Below are 13,225 nucleotides of genomic sequence, written 5' to 3' on the forward strand. Positions count from 1 at the left end.
CGCGCGCGTGGACGGCGACGACGGCGGTGCGGATGCGGCGTCGACGTCGACGTCGTACGAGTTTTACGTCACGACGTTCGGCACGGCGCGGTCGAGGAAGCGTCCGGCGGTGGCGCTGGACGTGGAGACGACGGGCGGGCGGAGGTACCCGCGGGAGGCGCGCGAGGCCATCAGGGTGGAGGCGGAGCGCGTTTTCGACGCGCGAGGGAGTGATTTCGAGGTTCGGGGTGGGGTTTTGGTGACGTGCGACGCGAGCGAGACCGGGGCGGTTCGATTGGACGCGTTCGAGGGGGTGGACGACGACGACGGCGACGACGACGACGACGGCGACGACGAGACGACGTCTGGTGCGTCGACGTCGGCGACGTACGTCAAGGTAAAGCTCAGTGCGAGACCGCTTCCGCCGACAGTGGCGTGGGAGAAGATGTTCGCGCACGCCGCGACGGTGGGTTTACCCATTGAGAGCGCGTTGGAGCACTTGGCGAAGAACGCGATGCACCGCGCGGGAACGCGTAAGATCTCCGTGAGCGCACAGGCAACGGATTCGCCATCGAAAACCGCGAAAGCGGCGGGGCAGAAAATGCGCGTGTACATCGTCTTCGGTGGACAGTCATCCAACACGACGAGTCGGCATAAATCGTGCTACACCGGTCGTCAGCTGTATCTCACGTTGCGAAACGTCGACACGATCGACGCCACGCCCGTGTTGCTAACGCCGCAAGCCAGTCGAGGGTTGAACAGTCTCGTCGACGCTCCGGCGTGGCGACTTCCGTACGCGTGGGCGATGAACTCATCGCAGTGGGACGCCCCAAAGCCGCCGGATCTCGGCAGGTACTCGACGTCTCGGCGCGTGCGCGGCGAATTGGACAAGTATCTGTGGGTGACCCCGCCAAAGGACGACCCCGCGCTCGCGTTCGAGGCCACGCCGAGGGTCTCCCGTCTCGGCGCGCTCTTATCTCTCGCCGCTTCCGAGGGTGCCATCGTGTTCAACTGCGTCGCTGACGACGGTTCTTTGCAGCAGTTGTGCACGTCGGCGGGCGTCGCGTACACCGGGTGCGGTCCACTCGCGTCCCGCGTCAGCGCGGATAAGGTAGCGCTTGCGAAAACCTTAGGAAGTCTCAGATCAGAGGGTATCGCGTGCTTGAACAAGCGCTTCGTCCCTGCGGCGACGCTCTTGAGCAAGGCGTTGGAAGAGAGCTCGTGGGGCGGCCGCGCGCGAGGCGAGGGCGTGAAGCGTATTTGGTTGGACGTCGTCGGATCGCTCGGGGGACCCGCGGCGCTTCCTCACGGCGCCAGAGTATCGCCCGTCGCGGATGGCTCAATCGGGTCGGCGTTCGATGACTTCGCTTCGAGTCGAGTGGCGGATGAGAACGAACTGTTGGCGTTTGCTGAGGACCAGGCGAATAAGCATCCGGTGCGTGGATATCTGTTTGAATCGTATTTCGAGCCCGCGGAGGTCACGCTTGCGAGCGATGGCGAATCACTCGCGTTGAGCGACTCGAAATCGAAGTGGGTCGAGATCACCGTGGGCGTGTTCGGCGATAGACCGGGGACATTGAAGGCCTTTGCGCCGAGCGTTCGAGCGCGAACCTCGGATCCGCGCCTGAAATCGCATGTGTTCGTAATCGACATCGCTGGTGACGTTCTCAACGCTCGCGTCGCGGCTCAAGCGCGTGAACGTGCGAGGCGCGTCGCCGAACTCATGCAGGTGGAGGGGTTCGCCTCGATCGACGCGTACGCGAACGTAGATACCGGTGAAATCGTCGTCGCCGCAGTAGACACGGTTCCAGACATGACGTGTCCAAACGCTCCGATTTTCGAGCAGGCGCTCATGGAGGACCCGCCGATAGATGCCGAGGGATTTTGCGTGAAACTATTGAGCCAAGCGCTCGTTAGGCGATTCCGATAGCGAAAAGTTGTAAAATTGTTCTGTTGTGTGCATGAAAATTGGTCAAAGCGTGTCAAGTGCGTCTAAAAGAACATCGAGTGATCTCACGCCGCCGCCGCGCTCGAAGCGATGACATCCACTTCGTGTTCTTGTTTCGCGGGAACAGTGGACGGTTCATCGTCGCGAATCTCGCCTTCTTCAAGCTCGTCCTCGCTCGACGGTTCCTGAACGTTTGGCGACGAGGACGCAGACGCCGATATCAACGCCCCGGTCTTATGGCGCCGCTTCGATGTTCGCATTCTTGGTGGTGTGGGTGGACTCTCTAACGCAACTTTCGACGGCAGGTGCATGTCCTCCAACTCCTCGCGAAGCGTGTCGATATTCGTCGACGCTGCGAGCGCCACTGCCTCGTTGCACGCCTCGAGTTTGTCGATTTGACTCACCGAGTACAGACGAATCGCGTACGTGAGCTGTGGCACGTAATACGACGTGAAATCGTCACACCGTATCTTGATGAGATCCTCGAGCTTTTCGAGCTGCGCTACGAGCGCGTTAATCTCCGTGTTCACCGCGTCGATTTCCTTCTGATGCTCCAACGTATCGTCTTCTTGTTGTTTCTTACTCTTGAGTGCCGTGAGACGATGGAACCGTTTCTCCGCCGCCGCGTGCGAGTTCCACGTTCGTTCGTGTTCCGTGAGCGCTGATTCCAACGTCTTCTCGTACGAAGCCTGCACGTCTTGATGCATCTTCAAAACTCGACCGCGCCAAGCCTTGATGGAATCGCCCACGCTCTTCGCATTTTGCTTCACCGTCGACCCAAAATCGCGCTGCAGCTTCTCCAAGACCACCGAATCTCGAAGAGACGGCATCGATATCCCACCGTCCGCGTTTGATTCGCTCGCGATGCGTTCGAGCATATCTTTTTCTCGCGGATGTCTCGCCTCCTCGAGTCGGCTCTGCGGCGTCGGCTCGCCGAGACGCTTCGCTTTGCCACCCTTATGCGCGGTCTCGCGCTCACTCTCTTCCGCCACCTCGTCCGCGGCCTCGACTCGGGCGTACCAGTCGTTTGCGTCCAGCAAGAGATTGGCGCCGACGGAGCGCACGACGGCGACGGCGCAGACCTTCTCGCAGAGTTCGTCGTCGTGGTTGTACAAATGGTCCGCGCTCGACGTCGCGCCGTAGGCGTCTCCACCGATGCATGATGAGCCGCCGCCAACGCACGATCTACCGACCGATTTGTGCTTTGCGCGTCTATTTCTGTGTCGCGAACCGTTGGAACCCATCGTGCGCGTCGTCGTGTCCGGCGCGCGCGCGTCTTCCCATGCCAAGACGACGATGTCAAAACTTTGAATAAATAACAATCCGGATGTCTTTTAATTTTAAAGCGGTGGCGTTCACGCGCTCGTCACGCGCGCGCAAATATCACGAATGCACAACATCTGTGCCTTCGCGCTGGCGCGCATATACGTGAGCTGTTCGATCTGCTCCTCTTGCTCCTGCGACACGCCCTTGGCTCGGAGCGCGCTCACTTGTTGCGTAAACTGCTCGTCTTGCTCCTCCATGGCGACCAAAAACCCATCCACGGAGGCTGCGAACGAACCCACCTCCATCCCAGCCTCCGAAACGCACTTCACCAGCACCGCGTTCTCCGCGTTCTCATCATCCGCCCCCGATTCCATCGCGTTCAACCCCGCGACGACGTTATCGATCACGGTCAGCTCCGCCGGGGCGTTCGCCTGTTGAAACGCGTCCAATAAAAAATTAAACACCCCTCTCAAAGCTTGCAACACCTCCTCATCTTCGTTCTTCTCCTCCGCCGCTCGCATGGTCGCCAACGCCGCCTCCACGACGCCCTCCGTCAACTCTCCTCGCTCGCACATCGTCCGCACCAGCGCCGTCGCCTCCTCCGGCGTCTGACAGTTCAAAACCTTGTAAAAGTTTGCGAAATCCTCCTCGGACACTCCCGCCGGCGCCGCGCGCGCCTCATTCAGCGCGTCGCGAAGTCCATCGCCCGGTTCGCTCGTCGCGCGCGCCAGGTCGACGCGCGCGCGACGCGTCGACGCGCGCGTCGGCCGTCGCGTCGCGCATCCTCGTCGCGCACGAATGCCATCCACGCGCGTCGCGCGCGCGTCCGTCGCGCGCACCGCGACGCGACCGGCGCGCATGGTTCGTCGTCCACGAGCGCGACGGGCGCGGTGTGGCGTTCGCGGCGCGCGCGCGCGGGACGGGGTCGAGGCGCGCGGGACGTCGGGCATCCCTTGAACCTAACTAAACCCTAACCCTAAACCCTGAAACGCCACGCGCGCGACCGCGCGCGACCCATCGCGTCAAACGCCGACGACCGCCATGCTCGCCGCCGCGCCTCGATGTGTTCCCGCGCGCGCGCGTGGGCGCGTCGCCCGCGACGGTCGACGACGCGCCTGGTCGACGACACGCGCGTCGACGACGCCATGCGCCAAGGGCAAGGGTGCGCCCGCGGACGCGAGCTCGAACGACGTCGACCCCGAAGAGATCGAACTGGACGCCATGGAACGCATGGAGAAGACCATGGACGCGATCGCGAACGATTTCTCCACCGTGCGCACGGGAAGAGCGAACGCGAGCGTGTTGGATCGCATCGAGGTTGATTACTACGGCGCGGCGACGCCGCTGAAGACGATCGCGAACGCGTCGACGCCGGACGCGCAAACGATCGTGATTCAACCGTTCGATAAGGGTGCGATTAAAGATATTGAACGAGCGATCAATGAGAGCGATCTCGGGATGACGCCGTCGAACGATGGGAACGTGATTCGCTTGAACGTACCGACGCTCACGGAGGAGCGAAGGAAAGAGTTGGCCAAGCTCGTGAGCAAACTCGGGGAGGACGGGAAGGTGGCGCTGCGAAACGTTCGTCGGGACGCGATGAAGGCGTATGAAAAATTGGAGAAGGACAACGCGTTGGGTGAGGATGAGATTGCGAAATTGAAAAAGTCGATGGAGGACCTCACGAGCGCGTACGTGAAAAAAGTGGACGAGGCCACCGCGGCGAAATCCGCCGAGCTCTCCAAGGTTTAGATCGAGCTCGATCGCGCGACGCGATGGCGACGAACGAACCGCTCGTCCATCGCTCGCACGTCGCTCGCACGTTTTGTTATGTTCATCGTACGCGCGTACGTCCGCCCGCCGCCGCCGCCTCGCGCCCGCCGTCCCCCACACCCTCGCGCGTCCGTGGACATGTCGGCCGACCCCGCGAGCGAGGTCGCGCGCGCCGAGGGCGCGGAGAAGCTTCCCGCCATGTTTTGGGACGGCGACGGCGACGCGTGGATGGATGAATCCTCGGAAGATTTCCAGGCGCTCCGAGCGCTGCTCGAGGACCAAAACGCAGAGAAAACCCCTCGCGAACGCGCCGAGCTGTGCAAGGACAAGGGAAACTCGAGCGTGAAGTACGGCAAGGCGAATCCGCTGTACGCGCGGTACGCGGTGGAGCATTACACGATGGGATTGGCGAGCGGATGCGAGGACGAGGACGTGCGAGGCGCGTTGCTCGCGAACCGAGCGCACGCGGGACTCCTGTTGAAGAATTATCGAAAGGCGCACACCGACGCGGTGGCGGCGACGAAGATCGTGCCCGCGAACGTTAAGGCTTGGTTCAGGGCGGCGAAGGCGGCGTTGGCGCTGGAGGACGCGGAGGAGTGCGCGCGGTGCTGCGTCGGCGGGTTGGAGGTGGAGGGCGATAATCGAGAGTTGAAAGTGATGTTGAGGGAAGCCAAGCGCATGGTTGATAAACGAGAGAAGCAGGCTGTTTTAGACGAGACGGAGAAGGCGCGCGTGCGAGCGTACGTGGAGGCGCTGAAGACGCGAGGATTGAGATTTGGACCGGCGTCGCTCGGGAGCGGCGAGCGGTTGCCGACGGTGGACGAACGCGCGAACGAGGCAACGTATTGGACGCTCTTTGTGTATCCGGAATCGATGCAAACGGACGTCGTAGAGGCGGCGAGCGAGACGTCGACGATCGGTCAACACTTGGACGTGTTGTTCGATCCGAACGGACCGCCGCTCGAGTGGGATTCCAAGCGCGCGTACGCCAGAGACGCGGTGGAGGTGTACTGGCAGACGAAGGCCGCAGTGCCGTACTCGTGGGAACAAATAGAGACGAAACTGCTTGATGCCGCGGGTGTGACGAAGCGAGCGACGGATGACGACGCGCGACGTGAGATTGAAGCCATGGAGAAGGGCTCGAACAAGGTGGACTCGCGCGACCAGTTCATGCGAAAGCTCGACGAGAACACCAAGCTCGGCGATTTATTCCGCGATGATGACTTCATCATCGCGGGACATCCGGTGTTTTACATCATCGCCAAGGGTACGGAGTTCAGGCAGCAGTTCCTCGACGGCGAGTGGGAACTGTAGTCGAAGCCACGAAAGCGACGACTCTCAAACGACTAGGCACGCTTGGTTTGTACAAAGCTAATACGTAATACATCCGGATAAAATTCTACACGACCGCTCGCTCGACGCCACGATCGTTTTAGACCCATTAATCCGCGCCACAGCATCGTTTGAACTTTTTCATCGACCCGCAAGGACACGGTCGATTAGACGGAAACGCCCCGCGCATCGCTCGCGCCTCTCTCGCGCGCTCCTCCTTCGACATCCCATCGTCCCCAGCCTTCAACGCCTCCGCCAACTCCTCCGGCGACGTCGGCACCCTTCCCATCTCCGCGCATCTCCGAGCGATCGCCCTCGCCAAAGCGTGCGTCTTGAACAACTCATCCACCCGCGCGCGGTCGCCGAGCTCTCTCCTGCGCGCCAGCGGCGTCCCGCCCGGGTCCACTCTCTCGTCGTCGCGCATCTTTCGCACTATTTCCTTCGCTTCCGCGATGGGAAACGATATCTCCGCCGCGTGCGCCCTCGGTGCCGACGTTTCTTCGCTCGACGGCGCGCCACGCTCCGTCTCCGCGCGCTCGAGCAAATTCACGAAATCCTCCAGCGACAAGTCTTTCGACGCCAACGGGTTCGTCGACGCCCCCGTGACCCCACCGAGCCACGCTCGAACGGCATCCATAGTCGAGTACGCCCTCGTCGCGCGCGCGCGCGCGCGAAGGCCCCGCACCGTCGACGCGAGACGAAGCATGCGCGCCGCGCACTCGAGTCAAAACCTCACTGATTGACGGTTCGTCTTCCATGCGACGCCTCGCGCGCGTCCTGCGGCCCGCGCGCGCGACGACGCGACGCGCGTCGTCGTCTTTGGCGTCCTCTTCGATCGCGAGCGCGGACGATGACGTAGACGATGACGTAGACGTCGACAAAGAGCGCGTGTTCGTGGAGACGTACGGATGTCAAATGAACGCCAACGACAGCGACGTCGTGCGCGCGTTGCTCGTCGAGGCGAAACACGCGATCGCGTCGAGCGCATCGGACGCCACGGTGGTTCTGGTGAACACGTGCGCGATTCGGGAGAACGCGGAGTCGCGGGTGTGGACGCGGTTGCGGCAACTTCGGGCGGAGCGACGCGCGCCGGGTTCGCGTTTGAGAGCGGTGGGGGTCTTAGGATGCATGGCGGAGCGGTTGAAGGGGAAGATTTTGAGTGCAGAAGAGGGTTTGGCCGATATGGTCGTCGGCCCGGACGCGTACAGGGACGTGGTGAGGTTGTTACGCGTCGCGCGCGAAGAGTCGGATCGAAGGCGTCAAAGAGAGACGCGAGCGAATACGCTAGATGACGAGGATAGGATGAACGTCATGTTGAGTCTGGATGAAACGTACGCCGATGTTTTCCCATTAAGGGCCGACCCGATGTCGCCGCAGGCGTACGTGAGCGTCACTCGAGGGTGCGATAACATGTGCGCGTTTTGCGTCGTTCCGTTCACCAGAGGACGCGAGCGATCGAGACCGTTCGAGTCGGTGCTCGAAGAGTGTCGTAAGCTGATCGATCAGGGTGTGAAGGAGATTACGTTGTTGGGACAAAACGTGAACTCGTACGCGGACGCGTCGGAGGTCGGGACGTCGGCGAAGACGGACGCGGATGCGCCGTTCGGCGCGTACGCCAAAGGGTTCACGAGCGTGTACAAGCCCAAGCGCGTGGGCGCTCGAGCGTTCGCGGATCTCGTCGAAGCCGTTGCCGCGATCGACGTCGAGTGCCGCGTGCGATTCACGTCGCCACACCCGAAGGATTTTCCCGATGATTTATTGCGTGTCATCGCGAACACGCCAAACGTGTGCAAACAACTCCACATGCCAGCGCAGAGCGGATCGACGTCGACGCTCGAGCGCATGCGGCGCGGGTACACTCGGGAGGCGTATTTGGAGCTCATAGAGCGCGCTCGAGAGATTATTCCCGGGGTGGCGATATCGAGCGATTTTATTAGTGGATTTTGCGGCGAATCGGAGGACGAGCATGCGGAGACGTTGACGCTCTTGGAGACGGTGCGATATGAGCACGCGTACATGTTTCACTACTCGAGACGCGACAAGACGTACGCGGCGAGGCACTTCGACGACGACGTCCCTGAGGAAGTGAAGAAACGTCGTTTAGCCGAGGTCATCGAGACGTTTCGTCGTTGCGCCGCCGACGTGAACGCGCGCGAGGTCGGGTGTACACACCTCGTCTTAATAGAGGGCGCGAGCAAGAAAAATCCTGAGTCGCAAATGAGCGGGCGTTCGGACACGGGCAAGCGCGTCGTTGTGCAAGGGAAGCGGACGAAAGCGAACGCTTTAGACGGCGATAGTGAGGAGGTAGACATTAAATCCGGGGACTACGTCGTTGCGAAAATCGTCGAGGCTGGGGCCTCAACGCTCGTCGCGGAGCCCGTGGGCGTGACGACAGCGAGAGCGTTTTACGAAGCGCACGGCGGCGCGTCGTTCTGAGAAGCAAAGTGATGCTGTTGTAGTAAAATTGAGTTGGTAGCGAAACGTCAGTAAACCACAGTCACGCCCTCAGCTCGAAGGAAATCGACCGCGCGCTGAATCTCATCTATTGTCGGCGTCTTCATGCCGTCCAATTTGTATTCGAGTCCGAGCTCTGCGAATTTATACACGCCGAAGCGATGATAAGGCAGCAACTCGACGCCGCGCACACACCCGTCATGCGATTTCGCGAGCGCCGCGAGGTCGCGCAACTCATCCGCATCGTTCGTTCGATATTTCTGGAATCGCTCATCGTCATCCGTCATGAGCACGAATCGTAACCATGTGTCGATCTTCCTTCGATCGAGCTCGCGCAAAAAGTTTCGCATTGTATCGTATTCATCGGCATCCGTCCCGGTGATGCGATGATACTTTGCCCGATTCGTCGACTTGACGCAAAGAAGGACGATGTCGACGTGCGGTAAAATCTCGTTCCAGACAGTTTCGTTTCCCTCCGCCGCGGTGTCGATCGCTGTCGTCAAACCGAGAGCCTTTGAGCCCGTCGCGAGTGCTTTCACGAAATCCGGTTGTAACAAACACTCGCCCCCGCTCAGGGTCAAACCACCCCCGGACGCCGCGTAGTACTTCCTATTCCGCGCGAGCTTACTCAGAACACCATCCACCGTCATCACCATCCCCTTCGACGCGCTCGCGTTCGTGCTGTCGACGTTGCAGCAAAACGCGCACCGCTTGCGGCATCCTTGGAGAAAAGCAATCAAGCGGATTCCGTGTCCGTCCACCGCGGTGAAACTATCGATCGAGTGCACGCGCCCGACCATCTCGCCCGCGCTCTCGATGTCCTCTGCCCCACCGCGCAAGCCTTTTCGGTCCATCGCCCGCGCTCGCGCGAAGCAAAACGCGCCCGGCATGCGCGCCACCGTGTGGGGACACGTTGGGTGTTGGATGGAGATATTTTCCCACGCGGACTCCTCCGCACACATCAACGCGTCATGTTCGCCGCGTCGCCCGTCGCGCCCGCGCGAGGGGCCGTCGACGCGTTCATAATCGCCAACGTCTCGCCGTTCGCGGGAGATTTCTCGCGCGAACTGGCGGAACCGACGGAGAAAACGTCTCGATTGCTTTCAGAGGCGAGACGCGCGCAGGCGGCGGAACGCGCGGACGGCGGACCGACGGATGCCGTGACGCCCTCGAACGCGCTCTCGCACGGACCGGGATACTTGGTGAGTAAAGGGGTGGATAATGTCGTGGTTGGTTTGCAAACGACGACGGCGCTGTGTCGAACGATGAAGCCTCTCGGTGGCACGCGCGTCATCGAGAAGGCGCTCTCGGAACGAGGCGGATTGACGATGGATCCGACGGTGAAGAAATTCTTTGAAGATTGGGTGACGACGCACAACGACGCGGTGTTCGACTTGTACACGGATGAGATGCGACGCGCGAGACGGGCGCACTTGCTGCTCGGATTACCGGACGCGTACGGTCGAGGACGGTTGATCGGCGACTATCGAAGAGTCGCGCTGTTCGGAGTCGACACGCTGATCGAGGGGAAGAGACGCGACAAGAATCGGATTGGGGTCGATTCTGAGGACGAATTGAAGCTGCGATTTGAAGTGTCCGAACAGATTCGATCGCTTGAGCGTCTGAAGGCGATGGCGAAGATGTATGGATTCGACATTGGACGCGCCGCCGAGAACGCCTCGGAAGCGATCCAATGGGTCTACTTTGCTTACCTCGCCTGCGTCAAAGAGAACGACGGCGCCGCCATCTCTCTCGGTCGCGTCGACGCATTCTTTGACGTTTACATCGAACGCGATCTCAAATCGGGTGTCTTGGACGAAAGCGGCGCGCAGGAGCTGATCGACAACTTCGTTTTAAAGTTACGCTTGGTCAGACATTTGCGGCCGAAGTCGTACGATGCGATTTTCGCCGGGGATCCAATCTGGGCCACGTGTTGCCTTGGAGGAATGCGCTTGAACGGCCACGAGCCACTCGTGACGAAGACATCGTGGAGATTTCTGCAAACGCTTGCCAATATGTCGCCCGCACCAGAGCCGAACATGACCGTCCTCTGGTCCGATCGTTTGCCCGAATCGTTCAAGAAGTTTGCGTGCGCGATAAGTATCGCGAGCAGCTCCATCCAGTTCATCTCTGACGATCTCTTGCGCGAAGCGTTTCAATCGAGCGATGTCGGAATATCGTGTTGCGTCTCCGGCATGGAGCTCGGACACACGATGCAGTACTTTGGCGCGCGGTGCAACCTTCCAAAGCTTTTATGCTACGCCATCAATGGCGGCCGGGATGAGATTACTGGCGACCGAGTCGCGCCACCGCTCTTCCACGACATTCCAGATGGCGTGCTCGATTACAATGACGTTACGAAACGATTCTACGCCTACTTGGAATGGCTCGCCGAGCTTTACGTCAAGACGATGAACGTCATTCACTTTTCACACGATCGGTTTGCTTACGAAAGTCTCTTCTTCGCTCTGATGGACACCGAATGCGAACGTCTCATGGCTTTCGGAATCGCCGGTCTCTCCGTCATCGCTGATTCGTTGAGCGCCATCAAGTACGCCAAAGTCGAGGTGATTCGAGATGAGCAGACTGGCCTGTCCGTGGGATTCGATATCGACGGCGAGTTTCCGACTTTTGGCAACGATGACGATCGCGTCGACGAAATCGCTGCGGAGGTTGTCGAACGATTCATCGGATTTCTTCGAAACACGCCGGCGCATCGCGGCTCGACGCATACACTCAGCATTTTGACGATAACGTCGAACGTGATGTACGGCGAGGCGACGGGGGCGACGCCGGACGGTCGGGAAAAGGGCGTCGCCTTTGCTCCGGGCGCGAATCCGATGCACAATCGCGATCGATCCGGCGCTCTGTGTTCTCTCAACTCCGTTGCCAAGGTTCCGTACGCAGCGTGTCGCGACGGTATCTCAAACACATTTTCGATCGCGGCGCCGAGTCTCGGGAAAACGAAGAAGTCTCAAGTCTTGAATCTCATCGCGATGCTCGATGGATACTTTGATCGCGGCGCTCAACATCTCAACGTGAACTGTGTCGATCGTTCCGTCTTGGTTGATGCCATGGCGCATCCGGACAAGTATCCAACTCTCACAATCCGCGTCTCGGGATACGCGGTGAACTTCATTCGTCTTTCTCGGGCGCATCAGGAGGAAGTGATTGCTCGAACGTTTCACGACACGCTTTAGTACCGGTAGACGATGCGAACACATTAAAATGTTCATCACACATTAATTCATTTTAGCCAAATAACAGCGCGCCCGCGAACTCTTCGTTGCCTCCTGTGGATTCGAGGGCGTTGATGACTTCTTGACGTCCGAAACCGAGCGCCATCAAGCGAGAAATCTTTTCCTCGTCCGGCCTGGAGGTCGTCGCGCTTGACGGCGCTTGCTCGCCCGAGTCGTTCGCTGGAGCCGGAGACTTGGCGACCGTATCTCCCGCGTCTCCACCGTTGGAAAACACTCCCATCTGTTTCCCAACCTCGGCCTCGCTCAAGAACGGCAACTCCGTGCCCGTGGAGCCGATGACGAGGACATTTCGCTTCAAATCGATCGAGCACGCGTGTCTGCGAAGCATGTCCAACCCAAAAATGAAATCGATATCGTTCTCCTTCTCCAAAACCGTGATCGCGATCGGCACGAACTGCTCAGCAACCTTGAGCGGGGCTTGGTGAACGCGTCCGATGATCTTCTGCACGCCCACACCCCTGGCCTCTCCCGCGAAGTTGTTATCAATCAAACGCTCGAGTCCACACCTCCGCGCGCACGTCACCGACATGATGGACATCTGCGCTCCGCTGTCGACGAAAGCCTTGAGCGCCACTCCGTTCACCTCGACGTCGACGTACAGCATGAACACCTGCCCGAACGCCTCCGGCGTCTCCTCTATCGCTCGTTCCATGTTATGCTGCACGTTTTCCCGCCGAATAGCCTCTTCGATTTTCCGCTGCGCCTCCACATCGAAAGGATCCGCCGACGCCAACGCCGCGTACTCTTCATACGCCCGCTTCCTCGCCTCCGTCGCGGACGTCACCTCACGCATCATCCTCTGAAACTCCGTCGCATCGTTTCGATCGACGGCAGCCGCCAGACCCGGGTGCATGGCGCGTATTCGTTCCATCATCCCCGCGTTCCCTCTCAGTTCCGCCATCTGGCCCTCCACGCTCACCCCCACGCCGCTCCCGCTCCCGCCCCCCCCAGCGTCGCTCTCCAGCACCAACACATCATTCTCCCCTATCCCAGCGCTCTCCAACGTTCGATCGAGTCCACCCTCGATCACCCGTCCCTCTCGAACGAATCGTCCACGCGTCGCCAACCGTTCCACCATCGCCGCGTCGCCGATCTCGCACAGCACCGCGGCGCGTAGATCTCCCAGCGCGCACTCCTCGTGCACGTCCACGGTGATCAACGCGTCGTTCGCCGACGGCACCGCCACGGTCACGCGCATGTTCGCGAGCGCGCG

General features: G+C 60.4%; 10 protein-coding genes across 10 annotated transcripts; 5 read left to right on the top strand and 5 right to left on the bottom strand.

Annotated features, from left to right (window-relative positions):
• Positions 1 to 1,909, top strand: OT_ostta02g04100 (ATP-grasp fold, subdomain 2; the record flags this gene model as incomplete). Its single annotated transcript, XM_003075206.2, has 1 exon — positions 1 to 1,909. A coding segment is annotated over one exon (1,909 nt), but the record flags the coding sequence as incomplete, so codon positions are not given.
• Positions 1,910 to 1,992: 83 nt separating this feature from the next.
• Positions 1,993 to 3,171, bottom strand: OT_ostta02g04110 (unnamed product; the record flags this gene model as incomplete). Its single annotated transcript, XM_003075207.2, has 1 exon — positions 1,993 to 3,171. One exon carries the CDS (start codon positions 3,169 to 3,171, stop codon positions 1,993 to 1,995), a length of 1,179 nt encoding a protein of 392 aa, XP_003075255.2.
• Positions 3,172 to 3,282: 111 nt separating this feature from the next.
• Positions 3,283 to 4,053, bottom strand: OT_ostta02g04115 (hypothetical protein; the record flags this gene model as incomplete). The annotated part of the gene is made up of 1 exon (XM_003075208.2): positions 3,283 to 4,053. The coding sequence occupies one exon, from the start codon at positions 4,051 to 4,053 to the stop codon at positions 3,283 to 3,285; it is 771 nt and encodes a 256-aa protein (XP_003075256.2).
• A 181-nt stretch (positions 4,054 to 4,234) lies between these two features.
• Positions 4,235 to 4,945, top strand: OT_ostta02g04120 (Ribosome recycling factor; the record flags this gene model as incomplete). Its single annotated transcript, XM_003075209.1, has 1 exon — positions 4,235 to 4,945. The coding sequence occupies one exon, from the start codon at positions 4,235 to 4,237 to the stop codon at positions 4,943 to 4,945; it is 711 nt and encodes a 236-aa protein (XP_003075257.1).
• A 159-nt stretch (positions 4,946 to 5,104) lies between these two features.
• On the top strand, positions 5,105 to 6,280 carry OT_ostta02g04130 (Tetratricopeptide-like helical; the record flags this gene model as incomplete). The annotated part of the gene is made up of 1 exon (XM_003075210.1): positions 5,105 to 6,280. One exon carries the CDS (start codon positions 5,105 to 5,107, stop codon positions 6,278 to 6,280), a length of 1,176 nt encoding a protein of 391 aa, XP_003075258.1.
• Positions 6,281 to 6,407: 127 nt separating this feature from the next.
• Positions 6,408 to 6,935, bottom strand: OT_ostta02g04140 (SEC-C motif; the record flags this gene model as incomplete). Its single annotated transcript, XM_003075211.2, has 1 exon — positions 6,408 to 6,935. The coding sequence occupies one exon, from the start codon at positions 6,933 to 6,935 to the stop codon at positions 6,408 to 6,410; it is 528 nt and encodes a 175-aa protein (XP_003075259.2).
• Positions 6,936 to 7,213: 278 nt separating this feature from the next.
• On the top strand, positions 7,214 to 8,734 carry OT_ostta02g04150 (Methylthiotransferase/radical SAM-type protein; the record flags this gene model as incomplete). Its single annotated transcript, XM_022985143.1, has 1 exon — positions 7,214 to 8,734. The coding sequence occupies one exon, from the start codon at positions 7,214 to 7,216 to the stop codon at positions 8,732 to 8,734; it is 1,521 nt and encodes a 506-aa protein (XP_022840824.1).
• Positions 8,735 to 8,781: 47 nt separating this feature from the next.
• OT_ostta02g04160 (Radical-activating enzyme, conserved site) lies at positions 8,782 to 9,606 on the bottom strand (the record flags this gene model as incomplete). The annotated part of the gene is made up of 1 exon (XM_022985144.1): positions 8,782 to 9,606. One exon carries the CDS (start codon positions 9,604 to 9,606, stop codon positions 8,782 to 8,784), a length of 825 nt encoding a protein of 274 aa, XP_022840825.1.
• A 117-nt stretch (positions 9,607 to 9,723) lies between these two features.
• Positions 9,724 to 11,952, top strand: OT_ostta02g04170 (Formate C-acetyltransferase glycine radical,conserved site; the record flags this gene model as incomplete). Its single annotated transcript, XM_003075214.2, has 1 exon — positions 9,724 to 11,952. One exon carries the CDS (start codon positions 9,724 to 9,726, stop codon positions 11,950 to 11,952), a length of 2,229 nt encoding a protein of 742 aa, XP_003075262.2.
• A 52-nt stretch (positions 11,953 to 12,004) lies between these two features.
• On the bottom strand, positions 12,005 to 13,210 carry OT_ostta02g04180 (UBA-like; the record flags this gene model as incomplete). The annotated part of the gene is made up of 1 exon (XM_003075215.2): positions 12,005 to 13,210. One exon carries the CDS (start codon positions 13,208 to 13,210, stop codon positions 12,005 to 12,007), a length of 1,206 nt encoding a protein of 401 aa, XP_003075263.2.
• Positions 13,211 to 13,225: the final 15 nt, after the last annotated feature.

This window comes from Ostreococcus tauri (genome assembly GCF_000214015.3).
Source record: "Ostreococcus tauri WGS project CAID00000000 data, contig chromosome 02, whole genome shotgun sequence".
Taxonomy (NCBI): Eukaryota; Viridiplantae; Chlorophyta; class Mamiellophyceae; order Mamiellales; family Bathycoccaceae; genus Ostreococcus; species Ostreococcus tauri.